A 20,641-nucleotide genomic window follows, 5' to 3' on the forward strand; every position below is an offset into this window, starting at 1 on the left:
AGCACAACGGGACCAGCAGGGAGGATAAAAGAGCAGCTGCAGAGAGTGAGAGCACAACGGGACCAGCGGGAAGGATAAAAGAGCAGCCGCAGAGAGTGAGATCACAGTGGGACCAGCAGGGAGGGTAAAAGAGCGGCCACAGAGAGTGAGAGCACAGCGGGACCAGTGGGGAGGATAAAAGAGCAGCCCGGAGAGTGAGATCGTGGTGGGCCGAGCGGGGAGGACAAAAGGGTAGCCCGGAGAGTGAGAGCACAGTGGGACCAGCAGGGAGGACAAAAGAGCAGCCGCAGAGAGTGAGAGCAGAACGGGACCAGTGGGGAGGATAGGGGAGGCTCTGGGGAGGGCTCACAGTGGACCAGCAGCATAAAAAAATGTGTGACATCACAGGAAAGCAGGTAAGTGATTGGTTGGTGAGTATTTCTCTTTTCCTCTTTCCAAACTAGGGTATTCTTTCAAAGTAAGAGCCAGGAAATTAATAACCTGAATCAGGGTGAGTATTACAGTGATTGAATTAATAAGAGTAGTAGTACAGAGTAGGTCTAGAGGCAGTCATTAAAATTAATAGTTTAAATAAGGTATCAACTAGATTGCAAAAGAGAGAATAGAGATTATTTAGATCGTGGATGGGCAACTATGACCTGTTGCTTGCAATTCCTGTGCCATGTGGGAACTCTAGGACACTTCACGTGTGTACGAAATATCTCCAGTTGCTTCAGCTCAAGCTCAGGATTTCTGAGCTGGAGGGGCAGTTGGAGTCACTGCGGAGCATCAGGGAGCAGGACAGGTTCCTGGATCGTACTTTCCAGGGAGTGATCCCCCCACAGGCAGTAAGAGTTCAGGATACTAGGTGGATGGCCATCTGGAAGACTAGGAAGAGGCAGTAAGTGCAGGCATCTGCAGGATGTGTGCCACTTTCAATCAGGTAGGAGCATAGCATCATAGGAGCAGGAGTAGGCCATTCAGTCCGCCGAGCCTGCTTTGCCATTCAGTTAGATCATGGCTGATGATCTACCTCACCGCCACTTTCCTGTGCTATCCCCATATCCCTTGATGTCACTAGTATCCAGATATCTAGTGATTTCTGTCTTGAACATGCTCGATGATTGAGCTTCCACAGCCTTCTGGGGTAGAGAATTCCAAAGATTCACCACCCTCTGTGTGAAGAAATTCCTCCTCATCTCAGTCTTAAATGGCCTGCCCCTTATTCTGAGACTATGTCCCCTGGTTCTAGACTCATCTGCCAGAGGAAACATCCTATTCACCCTGTCACGCCTTTTAAGAATTTTGTAAGTTTCAATGAGGTTACCTCTCATTCTTCAAAACTCTAGAGAATACAGGCCCAGTTTCCTCAGTCAACAGTTTCTCAGTTTCCTCATAAGACAACACCGCCATCCCAGGGATTAGTCTAGTGAACTTCGTTTGCACTCCCTCTATGGTAGGTATATTCTTCCTTCGATAAGGAGACCAAAACTGTACACAATACTCCAGGTGCATTCTCACCAAGGCTCTATACAATTGCAGCAAGACATCTTTACTCCTGTACTCAAAATCCCTTGCAATGAAGGACATAGATAAGCTAGCAGAAGGCGCAGACAAGTGGGAGATGGAATTTAATACAGAGAAATGTGAGGTGATGCATTTTGGCAGAAGGGATAGGGTGAGGCAATATAGACTTAATGGCACAGTTCTAAAGAGTGTGCAGGAACAGGGAGACTTGGGGGTGCATGTGCATCAATCTTTGAAGGTGGCAGGACATAATGAGAGAGCGGTTAGCTTGGGCTTCATAAATAGAAGTATTGCAAACAACAGCTGGGAAGTTATGCTGAACCTTTTATAAAGCTCTTGTTAGGACCCAACTAGAGCATTGCATCCAGTTCTGGTTACCATACTTAGGAAAGAATGTGAGGGTCCTTGAGAGGGTGCAGAGGAAATTTACCAGAATGGTTCCAGAGATGGAGGATTTTAGTTACAAGGTTAGGTTGTAAAAGCTGGGGTTGTTCTCCTTGGAGCAAAGGAGATTGAGGAGAGATTTGATAGAGGTGTACAAGATGATGACAGGCTTAGATAAGTTAGACAAAAAAAAACTGTTCCCATTAATTGATGAAACAAAGACTACAGGACACAGATTGAAGGTTTTGGGCAATAAAAGCAGGGGGAATGTGAGGAAGAACTTTTTTACGCAGTGAGTGGTAATGAGCTGGAACTCGCTCCCCAGGAGTGTGGTGGAAGTGGAGAAATCGATGATTTCAAAAGGAAATTGGATGGGCCTTTGAAGGAAATAAACTTGCAGGGCTATGGGGATTGAGCAGAGGAGTGGCACTGAGTGGATTGCTTAGCGGAGAGCCAGCAGGGACTCGATGGGACAAATGGGCTCCTTCTATGCTGTAAATGACTCTATGATTCCATGACTCATGGAGCCCATGAGCTATGATGGCTGTTCATGAAAACCCTGCTGACTGTTGTGGGATGTGGTTGGATTAATACAGCAGACCTTTAACACCTTACCCAAATGACCATTCATCATATGGGAATCTAGCCAGTTATTCAACTGTGATGGGCATCATCAGCTGATCCTGTCCTTAATCGCTGGGTCAAAATCCTGGAACTCCCTTCCTAACAGCACTGGGGGTGTACCTACATCACATGGACTGCAGCGGTTCAAGAAAGCAGCTCAACACCACCTTCTCAAGGGCAATTAGGGATGGGCAGTAAATGCTGGCCTAGCCAGCGACGCCCACATCCCATGAATGAATAAAAAAAACATCCAGTGGCAGGGTGAGGAAGATCACTGGACTGTGACCAGAGGCAGGGACCCTGGCTGATTTACTTTCTCCTCTCTGTAGCTCTGAGATGCTGAGGCTGATTGTAATATCCTTACTGCCTATGCTAACAAGCTGAGCACAGACTGGGGAATCAAACTTGGGGATTTCTGGTTTCTTCAGCTTGGTGCCAAAGATATTTCCTTTATCTAGTAGTCAGTTAGAGGAGATCATACATTTTTAATAGGGTAATTTAATAAGCTCTTTTTTAATGTAATAGAGATGAATTTATGTCTGGTTATCCTGGTTAATCTTAAATGAATGGGACAGGGTATTTTCTGTCATTCTCTGTTTCAGCTAGTACCCTGCATTTTTCAGGGCTGCAAACTCTGATATCATTACCCTCTGGCCAAACCCCAATCTTTACTAACCCTGTGCTTTCTCTCTCTGTCTGGCTCTCTGTCTCTCCCTGACAGTATGGAAGGAGGTGAATTGTTCACCAGGATCCAGGACCGAGGTGATCAGGCGTTTACTGAGAGGGGTAAGTCATGGGGTGCAACATTCAAGTTGGCTTCATTTGTTGTCCTTGTTACAATCTGTGACCTTTCTGCACTGCCAGACAAACAACAGGGGAAATAACTGCAGTTATAAATATTGCACATAGGTGTCAGTTAAACCCAAGGACACAGCTCTGGTGACCTAATCATAGGAAGAATGTTTCAGCCCTTCAAAAGCAGCAGAGACAAGTGGCCAATTCCAGATACCAGGAATTTAAGCTACCAAGAAAGGTTGTTTTAAAATGAGATGATCTCTGTGTTCAAGGTAATGAAAGGAAAGTATGGTAAAGAAGCAGGCAAGTTGTTTACTGGTGAAGGAGTATCAAATACCACAGGACACATGTCAGCAATTCAGAAGTTAGTAGGAAGGAGCAGGGCCAGGCTGAACTCTTTTTATACAAAGCGTCCTGGAGCTGTGAAGTAAGTTGTTGAGTTAGCTGAAGCAGTAGAGGGGCATTGCAACTGGTGTTAGGACCTCTGGGTTAGAGAGATGGGGAATCAGTAAGGGTCCCTTTTGTCTACTCTGGGTGCAATATTGAGGCTGAGCTGGAGTATTGGAATAGTGTAAGGGGAGCTTTACTCTGAAACTATTACATGCTGCATTTGGCTTCGAAGTGCTTAGTGCTGTCACGTCTGTGAAATGGAAAGCATTCTGTTTCCAAATCCCTCAATTGGAGCATTAAAAAACCAAGATAAATTCTCAATTCTACATCACAGGTTATACTGCAGAACCTGAAGTAAGGACCGCGCTCTCTGCATAACACATACACAGCCACTGTTGTTAAATAGCAGTGTACGTGAAACCTGCCATTCTGTTTATTGATGGTCTCTAGAATATTGCCTAAAAATGGTCACCTGTACAGTGAACCTTCTATTGTTTCCTTTGTGTATTTTACAGAGGCCTCAGAAATAATGAGGGATATAGGGGGTGCTATTCAGTACCTCCATGCAATGAACATTGCACACAGGGATGTCAAGGTAAGACCTGCAAATTCTCCATGTCTTGAGTAGCTGCTGTTGGTGAATGTATTGCTGGCCCAAGGCAGAAGTCCCTTATCAAATGATTCAAATGTTTTATCATCATCCATTTTTAACTAAAAACAAAGTAGAAATTGGGAGAAAGATGAGGAGATAGGCAGTGCAGAGAGATATACCATAAGCAAGGAGAGGAGCTGGGAGTGGAGAAATACACTGAGGAAAGGAGATGGACTGGAGTGCGAAGAAAGGAGTGAGACAGGCCAGGAAGAAAAAAAGAACTTGCATTTCTATAGCACCTATCATTACTGCAGTAAGTCAAAAAATGTCTTGCAGCCAATGAAGTACTTTTGAAATGTAATCACTGTTGTACTGTAGGAACCCAATTTGTACACAGCAAGATCCCACAGACAGCAATGAGATAATTACTGTATAATCTGTTTTTATAATGTTGGTTAAAGAAGAAATATTGGCCAGGCCACTGGGGATAACTCCCCTGTACTTCGAATAGTGCCAGGGGATCTTTTATGTCCACCTAAGGGGGCAGATGGGGCCTTGATTTAAAATCTCATCCAAAAGACAGCACCTCTGACAGTGTAGCACATCCTCAGTACTGCACTGGCGTGTTGGCCTGGACATTGTGCTCAAGTCTCTGGAATTGGACTTGAACAGTTTTGAGACATAAAATTAGGCCATTCAGTCCATTATATCTGTGTGCTGCCAGCTCTAATTTTGAACTGTCCCTGCTCTTTTCATGAACCATTTAATTAATTTACTTCAGGTGTTGAATTAACTAGCCTGTTTAGGTGGTGTTGGTTGAGGCAGAATGTTGGAGTATTCATTTCATTCTTAAATGCTGGGCTTGGCTTTAATAGTTACTTGTGGTCATGATTTCCATATTCTTATCGTCCTGTTGACTGATTATACTCCTGTGAGGCATCTTGGCATATTTTACTATGTTAAAGGCGCTATATAAATGCAATTTGCTGTGGTTGTTTCGTTCTCTGAATAGTCCCATTGACAAGGATTCAATCTCATCTCTGAGTCCGGAAGTCCCACTCCAGGACAAGCTAATAAACTGTGCTAACAGTGGTAGTGAAGGAAGTGCTACATAGTTAGAGGTGTTATCTTGTGGATGAGAAGTTAAAATGAAACGCCATCTGCTTGATTAGGTGGATGTTAAAGATCCTTTGGTACTTTTCAGAGAAGATCAGGGAGTTCTTCCACTGTTCTGCTCAACATTCCTCCCTCAACCAACACCACCAAAACAGATAATCTGGTCATTGGTTATTGATGGCTATTTGCAGAATCTTGCTGTGTGCAGATTTTGTCGGCTATGTTTCCCAGTGACCGCACTTAATGCAATTTGTTGTATGTGAAGCATTTCTGAAAGGTGAGATGAGGCACTAGATAAATGCAGGTTATTCCTTTCTCCATGTACATATTTAGTGGTTCACTAATCAATGGCATGTGTTGGGGTGATGCAAATCAAAGGGCCAGGTCCAATTCCGCTGTTTGCTTATTTTTTTAACAAAGAATCTTCCTGACACTCTATTTGAATTTTGCAGCCAGAAAACCTGTTATATACATCAAAAGATTTGAACGCAATCCTCAAGCTTACGGATTTTGGGTTTGCTAAAGAAACAACACTTCACAACTCTCTGGCAACGCCCTGCTACACACCGTACTATGTTGGTGAGTGTCAAGAGAGTTCTCATACATTCTCTGATGTGAATATCTGTCAAAAATAACAGCAGGGTCAATTAACCAGAAACATGAGAACCTGTGAGCAACTGTGTTTGGTACTTAACTGCTGACCTTTTTTTTTAATTGAGAAACTGAGCTGAACAGGCAAGACCCACAGTGCAGGACCGTACCAAAGTTGGACAGGGTAAAATAGAAACTCCCATCACTTGGACTACAGAGCTTCAAGAAGGCCCACTACCACCTTCCCAAGGACAATATCTGCCAGCCTTGCCAACCACACTCACGTCCGATAGAATGATCATTGATAAATGGGGAATTAGCGATTACTTTTTTTTATTCTTTCATGGGATATGGGCTTCGCTGGCAAGGCCAGCATTTGTTATCCATCCCTAACTGCCGTTGACAACTGAGTGGCTTGCTAAGCCATTTCAGAGGGCAGTTCAGAGTCAACCACATTGCTGTGGGTCTGGAGTCACATGTAGGCCAGACCAGGTACCATTACTGAGACTAGCTTTCAATTCCAGATTTTATGTAATAATTGAATTTAAGTTCCACCGGCTGCTATGGTGGGATTTAAACCTGTGCCCCCAGGGCATTAGCCTGAGCCTCTGGATTACTAATGCAGTGACATAACCATTATGCCACTGTCTGCCCCCCATGGGAGAGTGGATGGCACACTTGGGTTTTGAAAAGCCTAAGGATTATGCAAGGAAGGGAAAACCAAAGGAATGAGTGCCACAGATTTGAAGTCTTGGGAAATAATGAGTTATGGAAGAGGGTGTGATCAGTCTTGATTTTAGCGTGGGGAGGAACAAGAGTGTGTACAATTCTTAGAATTGGAGAATCCACATTGGTAGCGGGGTCAGAGTTCTCCATTATTGCATTTGCCATCCCACAACTTAAATGGGAGGAAATCCTTGATGCACCAAACCAGATGTAGAACACCTTGGCCAGGGAGCATAGAGTCCTTCTGGCCTAAGGAGGATCTGTAGGCCTCACCATTTGTTTCTGTAATCAGTCAATGTGATAGTGCACATAATAGAGAATTTATTCAGCAGGCAATTTTTCCTGAGGCTCTATAGCATGGACCTTGCATGCAGTGAGCAACTTAGTGGAAAATTGAAACCTGTAATTTTGCATTAAGCCTCCTGCTGGATGCAAGGTCCAGCTAATGACACAGAGCCTCAGAAAATTTCATACCACATTTTAAAGCAGATTTCTGCAGTAAAATAGCTGCTCTTCCTCAGCCAAGAAGGTAGAGAGATTCATCACTCGCTCTGTCAGTGCCACCCTTATTCTTTCATCAGATGTTAGGTGGTGTGCAGGGTGATTTTGCCCTCTGACTCTCTATTCCAAGGATTTTATTCAGTCTCTCTCCCTGACAGCACTGGGACACCAGTGGGGATGTCACCGATTGTGTTCTGTAATTGATGGTTAACTCTGCAAGTAATGGGCAGGTCCACAGACAGGAGAGGCAAAACACAGAGTTGCAGTGCTGGCACTGCATGACAATGCTTTGTGTTGATATAGAACATTAATGTGGATTTGTGGCAGCTTCTATACTTATGTAAGTGTGACATCTGCCCTAAGTGGCAGTAGCTCATATGGCAATGCTGTGGTCTCAGTCTTGCAGAGAACTAATAGCCTGACCACATCTGATACTGAAGAGGGTATCTTCTGTCATGGGAGAGAGCATCCTCATCGTGTCTATTGATCTGCATGGCTTTGGGCTCTAGGAGTCCGTGAGCAAGAGATGTTGGCCCCACAATTGCTTGTGTTGTGATCCCGGCGGTCGTGCCTGTATTGACCCCACTGGAGCTTGTGGATCAATGGGGAGGGCACCTCAGTTACATGAGACTGGTGGGTGCAAGCAGACACATCTGTAGCGCTCGCCTGTTCTATGACTGCCATAAACTCGAGTGTCACAATCTCCCTTGTGTAAGGGGACAGATTTGTCAAAAAGTTTTTGCTAATGATGACAAGTAAGGAGTGACTCAACAATCCCATGCTCCCAGCTACAACATTATAGGCCTTTTCCCTACATCAAAAAGTAATGACTACAATTAAATGTACTTCTGTGGTAAGGCATGTTGGTATGTCCTAGGGATATAAAAGTAACAATATAGGTGCACATTCTTTCTATGACTCTGAAACCCATGGTCCCATCAAGTGCTGGATTGGAGAACCGCCCCTGAAATGCCTAGTTCTTTTCATTCACACTTTTCTGCCAGCATTTCAAGCCTCCTGTTTGTTCCAAGCAAAAGTCATTACCAATCCAAGAAACAGAATGATAGTTTGCTACTCTTACAGAATAGAGATAGACAGATCGTGGTCCAGTCCTTTCTTAGAGGTATTCATCTGGTGTTGACTCTAACCTAACATTTGTCTACCAATGCCCAAATCTGTCTCAGGCTCTGTAGATATACAGAGCTGACTTAACATTTCAGATGAGGGGTCAGTTTCTCTGTTGGTGCGAGTGTCATCAGCCAAGAGCATATCATCTCTTCTTACAATCTCCCCCAGGTCAGTGATGAAGGAAGAAACCAAGTGGGACTGAGCACATTTCTGAGTTGAAACAAAAGGTCATTTATAATGAGCTGATATTTGATCCCCCTCAAGAAGTTCAACAGCTCAAGATATGCTACAAAAGGCCAATTTCTCAACGATACTATTAGCGTCTCCAGCAATCTCAAGGGATCCTGCTCCAGTGCTAGGCTAGGTTTATATAAACATCCTGTAAATATAATGATGTACATGTAGCTATAACACTCCATATAAAATTATATAATACACTCTGCTACACAGATGTAACACCAATATATAATGTGACTTTTCTATTAACTCTAGGAGTGCCTGTAGTGAGGGAACAGTACAATGATATTTCTATTTCCCTTAAGTTTATTCCTCTTGGAACATATTTTTATTTTCCAATCCATTTGTTTGGTGTTGCCCTGGATTGCTATTTACATTCTCATGTATGCTTACAGCTCCAGAGGTCCTGGGCCCAGAGAAATATGACAAGTCTTGTGACATGTGGTCCCTGGGAGTGATTATGTACATTCTGTAAGTAGCTGCATCAATCATCTCCATTGCTTTTTTAAAAAAACTATTCCACCTCAATTTCCTCCACTGTTCTCCATGAGCACTTTCTAAGCGGCCAGTTGCTTTAGCACACTGTAATATGGCAGACAGTCCATATGCTAAGTAGCAAGCTTTGATCAGGACAACTCAGTGACCTGGAATTTCCTGAATTGAACCTATGCTAAAATTTATGATGGTTTCGATGTTGATCTCATTAACGGAAACTTGTGCCCGAATTACATTAGCGTATGTCAAAATGTAAAAACCACACAAGGTGAGTGGAAATCACCATAAACGATCGGGGCCTGGGGAAAGTGCAGACTACACATCAGCTTCCTCTTTTAAGTTACTCTTTATCACATTGATTTTATGAAAATTGACGTTTGAAGCCATCAAACTGAGATTTAAGCACTTTAAGCAGGCATGTTTCAGAAAATACAATTGTTGAAGCTTTTCTCTTTTGAATATAACTGATTCTGATGCCATACAGTACATTCAGAGATATTGAACATACAGTGCATAGCTCAATAAGCTGAAATTTTAAAATTCACTATCAAATAACAGAATTAGCCAACATTTGGTCCTGTTCCACTTAAAGTTCTTGGATGCAAATATAAGCCTGCTCAGAACGGGTGTAAATTCAGGAAGCTTGCAATCTCTGGTGTTGTACATGTTAATGTGCCATGTGGGGTTTTGGTAACTAGGGAGCAGTGCAAATCATCAGAGAAATTTGCTCATAGCAATGTTTCGGTGTAAAATCAGAATAAACCAGTTACGCACGAATTTCCTCTGAGGAACATGCAGCAGGTCTTAATACCATAGTTACACTGAAACATTCCAAGAAATTTCAGACCAGTGTTGTAGTTCAAGTCGGCCAACAAAGTATGCTTATGATTCAGTGTTTAAGTGCACCACCCAGTATAGTATAGACTAGAGGGTCAGAGCTTGCATCCATGGCCTGTGATGAGGTGCCTAATCTCAACTAGGATCAGTGGTAAGGGCTGGCTAGAGAGGCGGGAAAAAGCTGATCCAGGCACTACCCCTTCCCCCCACCTGTCTGTTCATTGACCTTTTCTGGAAATTCTGTGGAGGTGAAGACTGGGTTTGGCTTGACTAAGATTCCTGTCACAATCGAATGTCCCTGTTGGTCTGCTTTACCTGCACACACATATATAAAAGTTAACCACTTGAGTGAGGTACCAGAGAGTTGCCAGTACTTGTGGGCCTGTTCCTCCACAATAGTAAGCTCCTTGAAAGGAGATCAGGAGGAACTTGGGGAAACAAAATAGTTTGCCTCTGTACGTGGTTAGTAAAGAGCACTGCTAAACAACATACCTGTGCCTGCAGGCTGTGTGGGTATCCTCCGTTCTACTCCAATCACGGCCTGGCCATCTCTCCTGGTATGAAGAAGAGGATTCGAATGGGGCAGTATGAGTTTCCAAACCCTGAGTGGTCAGACGTCTCCGAGGAAGGTAACTGGATATGCAGAGCTTGAAGCCCAGTGTCTCCACATTATATTACCTATTACCATAGAACTGCTGGTGCTGAGTCAGGTTCATTCCAGCAAGTTTTTAATGTAACGCTTTGTTTGAATGTAACGTTCCATTCAATATATTTGTTAATGCATTTTTTTTGGCTAATATTTGGCAAAATTGTTCTTATCAGAGCCATCAAACTATCATTTATTGTCAGTGATAGAAAATCAACTTAAGACATCATTCAATGAATATAAATATGATCCATTAAGAACAAAACAAGCAAATAAAACAAACCAGCAGGTCCTTAGATAAAGTAAATCCCTTCATTAAAATTTCATAGTTTGAAATATATTAAAATCTTTTTCAGGAATAACCCTAGAGCATTACTTTTTATTAAGTGATTGCAGATTTCTGTGGATATGTAGGAAGAGATTAATGACGTCAAAGTACAAGTTAATTCCCTATTCATGTGAACTTGATGTAGAGTACAGCTCCGTAGGACACAGTATAGGGATCATGACTCTGCTTCTGACCTTTGTCAGCCCTGGGAGTGTTTGATGGGACAGTGTAGAGGGAGCTTTACTCTGTATCTAACCCTGTTTTTTTTAAAAATGTTTTCCATTGGCTTTATCTTTTTATCTCGTTTTCCCAATTCACCTGGGCTGACTCAGCCCCTATGTTATGACCTATTTTGCTTTGTTGAGATTTAATGTCCTGTTTTCGAATGTGACTGAACAATGGAACGCTCAGCTCCCTTGCACATTTACACTTCAGATTGTAAGGTTCACTAGTGCCCTGTTAAAGGGACTGTCACAAGATATTTCTCTGGGGCTGCTTGATGCAGCGAACGTGGATGTGGTTGTTGAGGATGTTGATGTGGTTGCTGATGTAAAACCTGCTCCCCTTGCCGTCTGCTGCAAGGTAACTGGGCAGGTTCTGCAGCATGCCTGTCGACTATCTGGCCACGCCTCGCTGCCTTTTTCTGGAGTGGCAGTAGACTGACTGGCTCCAGGCGGAAACGCTCGAACCATTTGATGTGTGACCCTCGCCCTCACCGCACGGCTGCTGAGGGGTCTCGGGGTGTCCCCCCTGCTCCCTCCTGCTGCTTTCCGGACTGCCGGCCTGCACTGTACGATTGCTCAGAAGCAGTCTGGCATTTCCACCCTTGGGATTCTCAGTCCCACTGCTAATGGAAGGTATGTGTCCATTCCCAGCACTGTCTCAGTCCCAGTACCTGACTAGTAATCGTTTACCAGATTCTCAGTGTCCTCTGTATCTAACCCCACCGTGCTGTATCTGTCCAGGGAGTGTTTGATGGGGGACAGTGTAGAGGGAGCTTTACTCTGTATCTAACCCCGTTTTTTTTTGTAGAGGGAGCTTTAGTCTGTATCTAAACCCGGTTTTTTTTATGTCGAGGGGGCCTTTATTCCTCAGGCCCCCTTTATATATTTTTTATGTCGAGGGGGCCTTTATTCCTCAGGCCCCCTTTATATACACACTTATATTTTTAAAATAACTTTATTAAAACCAGGTAAATTAAAAAAAAAACTCAAATTAAAATGCCATTCTCGGAGTCAACGATGCACTCCAGTCCCTGCGGTGCCCACCGGTCGCGGAAGGCCTCAAGCGTACCAGCGGACACCGCATGCTCCTTTTCCAGGGACACCCGGGCGCGAACGTAACCGCGGAAGAGGGGCAGGCAATCGGGGAGGACGGACCCCTCGACGGCCCGCAACCTGGACCTGTGAATTGCCACCTTGGCCAGGCCCAGGAGCAGACCGACGAGGAGATCCTCCTCCCGGCCCAAGCCACTCCGCACCGGGTGCCCAAAGATCAGGAGCGTGGGACTGAAGTGCAGCCAGAATTTGAGGAGCAGCCCCTTCAGATACTCAAAGAGGGGCTGCAACCTTGCACACTCCGTATAAATGTGGAACACGGACTCGTCCAGGCCGCAGAAAGTACAGGTGGCCTGGGAGTCCGTGAACCTACTTAAAAGCCTATTGCACGGGACTGCTCTGTGCAGCACCCTCCACCCCAGGTCCCCGATGTAAAGGGGGAAGACTCCCGCGTAGAGAGACCTCCATCGGGGTTTCCCCTCGCCGCCAGATGGCAACGCGGACCGCCAGGGCGTGTCCGGCCAGCTGACGAGGGCAAGGAAGTGGAGAGTGTGCAGGAGCAGCCCGTACAGGAAACCCCTCCGCGCCGATTAGAATGGCACGGAGGGCATTTCCGAGAGGCGGCTCGGGTTGTGCGGGACCGGCTCCCGAGGAGGGTTTCGGGGCCTGGGTCCGATGAGCAGTTCCGGCCGAGCGGGGGTCAGCTTGGCCGGGATCGCTCCGCACTCCCGAGCCCCCTCGCCACCCGCAGTGAGGGGCGTCCCGGGGGTTTCGGCTACTGCTCCGCCCGCCGGACCGTCCCCGGAGTCGGCTGCCCGGACAGCCGAGGCGCTCTCCTCCGCCGGCGGGGGAGCGCCCTGACTGGAGGCGACCATGTTCCAGACTCGGAAAAGATCCCGGTAAAAGACAGGCAACTCCCTCAGAGAGGCGCGGCTAACGGACTCCACCGGGAGCTGCGTGTCGTCTTGAAGGCAGTAACACTGGCGGAAAAAATACATCGCCAGCGCACACCATCTGGGAGGACGCTCGGCGTACAAGTATCTCTGCAGGGTCCGAAGGCGGAGAGTCGCAGCCTGGGTGCGGACGCACACCAGCGACTGACCGCCCTCCTCGATCGTGAGACTCAGGACCGCGGCAGAGACCCAGTGTTTCCTCTTGCCCCAGAAGAAATCGACGAGTTTCTTCTGGATCTTGGTGGCAAATACAGGGGGCGGGGCCAAAGTGACCAACCGGTACCACAGCATGGAGGCCACCAGTTGGTTTATGACCAACGCTCGGCCCCTGTAGGAAAGCACTCGGAGCAGTCCTGTCCAGCGCCCCAGCCGAGCGGTGACTTTCGCCTCCAACTCCTGCCAGTTTGCCGGCCAGGCTTCCTCAGCGGGGCTAAGGTGGACTCCCAGATAGAGGAGGTGCGTGGTGCTCCACGCAAAAGGTGTCATCTCCTCCGGCACGGAGTCCACCCGCCACTGACCAACCAGGAGTCCGGAACATTTCTCCCAATTGATCCTCGCGGAGGACGCGGCAGAAAAGGTCTGCTGGCAGTCGCGCATCCTCCGCAAGTCAACGGGATCTGTGATTGCGAGGAGCACGTCGTCAGCGTAAGCCGAGAGGACGACCCGCATGGCTGGCTCGCGCAGAGCCAATCCCGTCAACCTCCTGCGAAGCAGGCACAGGAAGGGCTCCACGCAGATGGTATACAATTGGCCGGACATGGGGCACCCCTGACGCACTCCTCTCCCAAAACGAAGGGGCGCCGTCAAGGACCCGTTAACTTTGACTAGACACTCTGCGGCGGCGTATAAAAGTCGGACCCGGGCCACGAAATGCGGCCCGAGTCCGAAAGCGCGCAGAGTCCCGAAAAGGTAATCGTGATCCACCCTGTCGAACGCCTTCTCCTGATCGAGGGAGAGAAAGGCGACCGACTGACCAGTCCTCTGGGAAAGATGGATCAGGTCCCGGACCAGGTGGATGTTGTCCTGGATGGACCGGCCCGGGACCGTGTAGGACTGGTCGGGGTGGATCATGTGGGCCAGCACGGAGCCCAGGCGGGTAGACATAGCCCGGGCAAAGATCTTATAATCCGTGCTGAGGAGGGAGACCGGACGCCAGTTTTTAAGCAGGCGGAGATCGCCCCTCTTCGGCAGCAGGACGATGACCGCCCTGCGCCACGAGAGGGGCATCTCCCCGGTCGCCAGGCTTTCCCCCAGGACCCGCGCGTAATTGTCCCCCAGGATTTTTTTTTAGAGATACAGCACTGAAACAGGCCCTTCGGCCCACCGAGTCTGTGCCGACCATCAACCACCCATTTATACTAATCCTACACTAATCCCATATTCCTACCAAACATCCCCACCTGTCCCTATATTTCCCTACCACCTACCTATACTAGGGGCAATTTATAATGGCTAATTTACCTACCAACCTGCAAGTCTTTTGGCTTGTGGGAGGAAACCGGAGCACCCGGAGAAAACCCACGCAGACACAGGGAGAACTTGCAACCTCCACACAGGCAGTACCCAGAATTGAACCCGGGTCACTGGAGCTGTGAGGCTGCAGTGCTAACCACTGCACCACTGTGCCGCCCAAATGTCCCAGAACGCCCTGAGGAACTCCACGGTCAACCCATCCAGCCCTGGGGATTTGCCCCTTGAGAGCTGGTGGAGGGCGCCAGTCAGCTCCGCCAGCGTGAGCGGAGCCTCCAATCCTTCGGTGCCCTCCGGGCTGACCTGCGGCAGGTCCTCCCACAAAACTCTGCGCGCGTCCTCGCTGGACGGATCCGGAGAGAACAACGCACTGTAATAAGTACGGACCAGGAGGCCCATTCCCTCCAGATCCGTGATGGAGGATCCGTCGTCGGCCAGCAGCTCAACGAGCTGCTTACGGACCCCCCGCCATTTTTCCAGCGAGTAGAAGAAGGGTGAGGCGCGGTCCAAATCTTCCAGGATCTGGATCCGCGACCTCACGTACGTGCCTCGGGACCCTATGAGCTGCAGGTCCCTCAGCGCGCCCTTCTTCTCTTTGTACGCCTGCCACAGGGCCGGGTCCACGACGGCATGACCGAGGCGGGACTCCAAGTCGAGCACCTCCCTCTCAAGGCGCCTGATCTCGGCTTCCCGCCTCTTGGTCGACCCTTTCACGTACTCCTGACAGAAGACGCGGATGTGAGTCTTGCCCACATCCCACCATAGCCTCAAGGAGGGGAAGCCCCCCCGCTTCCTTCTCCAGTCGGCCCAGAATCGACAGAACGAGTCCCGAGATCGCTCGTCCTCCAGCAGCCGGTTGTTAAAGTGCCAGTACGTGGACCCCACCCGCGTGCGGAGCGGAGTGAACTCCGCCCACACCAAGCGGTGGTCCGAGCACGGCACCAGCCGCATGGAGGCTGCCGAGAAGCGGGAGGCGTACGCCTGCGAAATGTGGAGGCGGTCGATTCGCGACCCTCCTCCTCCAGACCTCCACGTGAAGGCGCTGGAGTCGGGATGGAGATTCCGCCAGACGTCCACCAAGTTAAGGGAGCTGATCAGTCCCCTCAACTTCTCCACCGACGCTTGGCCGCGCTGGGGACTGGAGCGATCCCCCACCTCGAGGGTGCAGTTAAAATCCCCCCCGAGGATGATGCACTCGCCGCTATCGATGGAGCTCAAGAGAACGGACACTTCTTCAAAGAAGCGCGCTTGCAACGCGCCAGGTCTGGGCGCGTACACGTTCACAAAGTGGAGCGCCACGCTACCCAGGCGAACGGCGAGGTGGAGCAAGCGGCCCGGCACTAGCTCCTTGACCCCCAAGATCTCCGGCTGAAAAGTCGGGGCCAACAAGATAGCCACCCCACTGGAAATAGGGGTGAGGTGACTCATGTAGACCCCACCCTGCCACTCCAGGAGCCAGGTGGCTTCGTCTCCCGGAACGGTGTGGGTTTCCTGCAGAAAGCTCACCGCGTATCTCCCTTCCCTAAGGACTGAGAGATTGTGAAATCTGCGGTGAGCCCCTCTGCTGCCGTTGATGTTGAGGCTGGCTATGGTTATCTTCATGTCAAAGGTACTTAAAACCCGTCATCAACAGCTCACTGTGAGGAGGGAGTGGAAGTGCACCTGGCCCTCCACTCCCCCAGCAACCCATTGAGGAACACATTAAAACGGCGCCTCTCAACCAGTTTCACGTCCGCGCGCTTGCCCGCTATCTTAAGGGCGGCACGGACGGACTGGATGATCAGCACCAGATTCGACCAACGGTCGAGGGCCAGCTGAACTTTATTGCGGCAACCCCTGCAAGCCGCGAGGAAATCCCGGAGTTCCGCCGTGGGGATGAGAGGAGATTCGTTGGGAGGCACGAGGGACTCCACCACCTCACTGGCGATGGAATCAAGATCATCCTCCGTGCCCCGCACCGAATCCCCATCCTCCTCCGGGTCGTCACCGCCAGCGGCCAACACATCCACCACACACTGTGGGGCGGACGTCCCGGCCGCGCCAGCTGGTCCCGCCTCCGTCACGATCCCACCCCCAGGATCGATGGCGGAGGAGTCCTCTCTGGGTTCTATTGTGAAACTGGAGCCTGTAGGCACCAGCGGCTCAGGACCCCCCTCCACCTCCGTCCCCAGGGCAATGAGTGGTCCAGGGGAGACAGAAGTTCCCGACTCCGGGAAACCAACCGGAGCCGAGATTGGAGGCGGAGGGAGGAGGCTATCTCCCGCTCTGCCAGCACCCACAGGCCCAGCAGGTGGGGCAGCATTCTCAGTTATAACTGGGTCGGGTGTCTCCTGGTTGGTGGTGGACTCCGGCTGGGAGGCCCGACCCTCTGGGGCCTCGCCCTCCCCTTCATTCAGGACACCCGACCCAGTAGCAGTGGCAGAATGGGCGGCTTCCCCAGGCTCCCCCACCACAAGCAGGGCCCCACTTACTCCTTCAGGAGGGGCCTCATGTACCGGGGCCATCCCCTCCCCTCCATCCTGAGGAATAGGGAGCACCTGCCCGGACTTTGCAGCCTTGGTGGTGGTGGTAGGGGAAACCTGGGGACCCGAAACAGGAGACAGCTCCCCTCCAACAGATGGGCCCTGCGCCTCAGGGCCCCTTGTTACCTCTGTGGAGGGGTGCCTTCTCCTCTTTTTCCCAGTTGTGTGCGGAGGCTCAGAGACCTCCATATCATCAGAGGCCTCCACCTCCACACTCTCCTTTTTTTTATTCACCCTGGGCCTGAGCCCAGCCCTGGGGCAAGTTGACTTCCCGAGATCGGGCCTTGGGCTGAGCTCAGGCTCGGGTAGTGTCACGATATCCAGGGGACGCGCCTCTCGATGTTTATTTCTCCTCCGCGCCTTCCTTCCACTTGGACGGTCACCCCCCTCCCTGCCGGAGGCCGTGAAAACCACAGCCTCCGGTACCGACTGAATGGTATCTGGTGGTGGTGTAGTGGGGGTGGGAGGAGGTGCAGCGTCGCCACCCTGGGCCGCTGAGTTGGAGTTGGCAGCCGGGAGGTTGGGGCAGTTCTTACGAACATGCCCCACCCCCTTACAGACATGGCACCGCACCCCGTCCAAGGTCCAGAAGACGCGGTAGGCCGTCCCCTGGAATTCTACATTAAAGTGGCCCTCTGTCACCTCCTCCCGCGCCAGCCGCATGAATAACTGGCGGCGGAAGGAGTAGACGTGTCGGAGGCTGTTCTCCCGAAGACCGAGCGGGACTGGGGTGAGCCCCGTCTTTACCTCCCCCAGATGGTGCAGGTGGGGAAGGAGGAGCTCACCAGGGATGAAGGGCGGGACATTGGATAAAATGAGCCTTTGCGCAGTGGCCTCCAGGGGGTCCACTGGCAGAAAGGTCCCGCCCACGGTGAGCCCCTTGCTCAGAGCCAGGGACACCGCCCGCTCGGTCTTCAGGAAAAACACTGCCTTCCCGTACATTTTAGAGGCTGCAACAATGGCCGAAGGGCCGACAACCTCGGCCATTGCTTTCACGCATGCCTCTATAGTCATGTTCGGGTGGACATAGCTCTTGACCCCATGCTTCGTTGTTAATAAAGCAAACGGTGACGGGGCAACAGGTGCAGCTGCAGCAGCCGCAGCAGCATATGAACGGGAAGGCCCCGCCACCGGCGAAGAGGGGCTTGCCATGGGGTCTAAGAGCTACGTCCACCCCCAAGAAACAAAACAAATTTACACAATTTTTTTTAAAAAAGCAAACTTTAAACAAGGTGGAGTGGGAGTAGAGGAGGATGGCGTAGGATGGTAAAGGAAAAGGGGAGGATAGGTGATTGAGGCGACTGAGTGGAGGAAGGGAGAGAAAGGCTGAAAAGGATGTTTGTTTCAACTGCCAGTTGGAGCACCTTTATCACAATTAGTCCAAAACTGTATGTTGTCTTCCAGTTGGGGGAGGCTTCTTCGCCCGGGACAGCTGGAGCCGCCCGGTACTCTCCTCTTCTGATTTTAACAAGACAGTCTTCACCCGGGCAACTCCAGCTGTCCCGAGCAGGCAGTTGGGGTGGGGAGGGAGCTCCCTGTGTGCAAACACCAATACAAACACAGGGGCCCTTACTGGATTTGGCTGCCCCACCCCTGAGTCTTCAGGCCTCTTCTCCCTCCCCCAAACAGTTTAAACTTAATAGTCTTTCAGGTGCCCTGACACCCACCTCTCCAGAAAAATTGCAGCCTTCCTTGATGGTTTCCCTCCACTCTGTATTCACCTTTCTCCAATCTCTCTCTCCAGTTGCTGCAGTTTCCACTCTGTATTCAACTTTCTCCAGTTGCTGCAGTCTCCACTCTCCACTCTGCAATTGCTGCAACACAGGTGCAGCTGCTCCCCCTGATTGCTGGCAGGAAGTGCTCCAAATTGACCAGCCAATACCCGTTTTTTTTTTTTTGATGGGGACAATGAAGAGGGGGCTTTACTCTGTATCTAACCCCCGTGCTGTACCTGCCCTGGGAGTGTTTGATGGGACAGTGTCGAGGGAGCTTTACTGTGTAACAAATCCGTGCTGTACCTGCCCTGGGAGTGTTCGATGGGATAGTGTAGAGGGAGCTTTACTCTGTATCTAACCCGTTTTTTTTTTTTTTTTGTGTAGAGGGAGCTTTACTCTGTATCTAACCCCCGTGCTGTACCTGTCCTGGGAGTGTTTGATGTGGACAGTGTAGAGGGAGCTTTACTCTGTATCTAACCCCGTTTTTTTTTTTTTTTTCTTTTTTTGTATCTAACCCCCGTTTTTTTTTTTTTTCTCTTTTTTTTTTGATGGGGACAGTGTAGAGGGAGCTTTACTCTCTGTAACAAATCCGTGCTGTACCTGCCCTGGGAGTGTTTGATGGGACAGTGTAGAGGGAGCTTTACTCTGTATTTAACCCCGTGCTGTACCTGCCCTGGGAGTATTTGTTGGGACAGTGTAGAGGGAGCTTTATTCTGTACCTAACCCGTTTTTTTTTCCTCTTTAAGGTGGCCTTTTATATTTTTCATGTCGAGGGGGCCTTTATTTCTCAGGCCCCCTTTATATACATAATTTTAAAATAACTTTATTAAAAACATAAATAAACAAAAAACTGAAATTAAAATGCCATTCTCGGCGTCGATGATTCACTCCAGTCCCTGCGGTGTCGAGGGAGCTTTACTGTGTAACAAATTCGTTCTATACCTGCCCTGGGAGTGTTCGATGGGACAGTATAGAGGGAGCTTTACTCTAACAAATCCATGCTGTACCTGCCCTGGGAGCGTTCAATGGGACAGTATAGAGGGAGCTTTACTCTGTAACAAATCCGTGCTGTACCTGCCTTGCACATGTTTTATAGAACAGTGTCAAAGGAGCACACAATATAGCATGTTATGAACGAACCGATAAGGTCAGAAACAACTGCCAGTTTATGAAAGTTTTGTACTTTGTTTCAATAAGAAGCAGACAAGTTCACCAAATAAGTGATTCTTTGTAGATCTTGGAGAGTGCTCTGCTAAATGATGATCTTGTATTCCGGGTAGAGTAACAGCTACAGGTCACGGGGTCTGATACTTGGTGGAACAGCCTTTGGTGCATAAATTCAAATATGGCATTGTCTTTTTTTTTATTTCCAAAACATACTTTATTCATAAAAATCTGTAAAAATTACATTGCCAAACAGTTTCCAAACAGCACCAAAAAATACAAACATTGCAAGGGAGATCAGTTTCCTTCAATACTGTCATGAGTTTCTTCCCAACCCTTCCGTTTCACAATTGTCATGTCAATTACAGTTTTACATTTACAGCAATTGAGAATATTAACGATACAGTTCGAGGGGTTTCCCATGGATCCAGCCCCTCAGTCCCGCTTGGTGGGGGAACCTTACACTGTGGTCTTTCCCCATTGAGCCTTTGCTGCGGCTGCCCCAAGCTTTAGTGCGTCCCTCAGCACGTAGTCCTGGACCTTGGAATGTGCCAGTCTGCAACATTCGGCGGTGGACAACTCTTTGCGCTGGAAGACCAGCAAGTTTCGGGCAGACCAAAGGGCGTCTTTCACCGAATTGATAG

The 20,641-nt window shown here is 49.1% G+C and overlaps 1 protein-coding gene across 1 annotated transcript in view; it reads left to right on the forward strand.

Annotated features, from left to right (window-relative positions):
• The window catches only part of LOC137379969 (MAP kinase-activated protein kinase 2-like), a 155,583-nt gene that overhangs the window by 117,220 nt on the left and 17,722 nt on the right, over window positions 1-20,641 (forward strand). The window contains exons 3-7 of the mRNA XM_068051406.1: window positions 3,236-3,300; window positions 4,215-4,294; window positions 5,860-5,986; window positions 8,986-9,061; window positions 10,427-10,551. Of these exons, the coding sequence (XP_067907507.1) occupies window positions 3,236-3,300; window positions 4,215-4,294; window positions 5,860-5,986; window positions 8,986-9,061; window positions 10,427-10,551 (473 nt within the window). The remainder of the gene's footprint in view (window positions 1-3,235; window positions 3,301-4,214; window positions 4,295-5,859; window positions 5,987-8,985; window positions 9,062-10,426; window positions 10,552-20,641) is intronic.

The sequence above is a fragment of the Heterodontus francisci genome, chromosome 19 (genome assembly GCF_036365525.1).
Source record: "Heterodontus francisci isolate sHetFra1 chromosome 19, sHetFra1.hap1, whole genome shotgun sequence".
Classification (NCBI taxonomy): Eukaryota; Metazoa; Chordata; class Chondrichthyes; order Heterodontiformes; family Heterodontidae; genus Heterodontus; species Heterodontus francisci.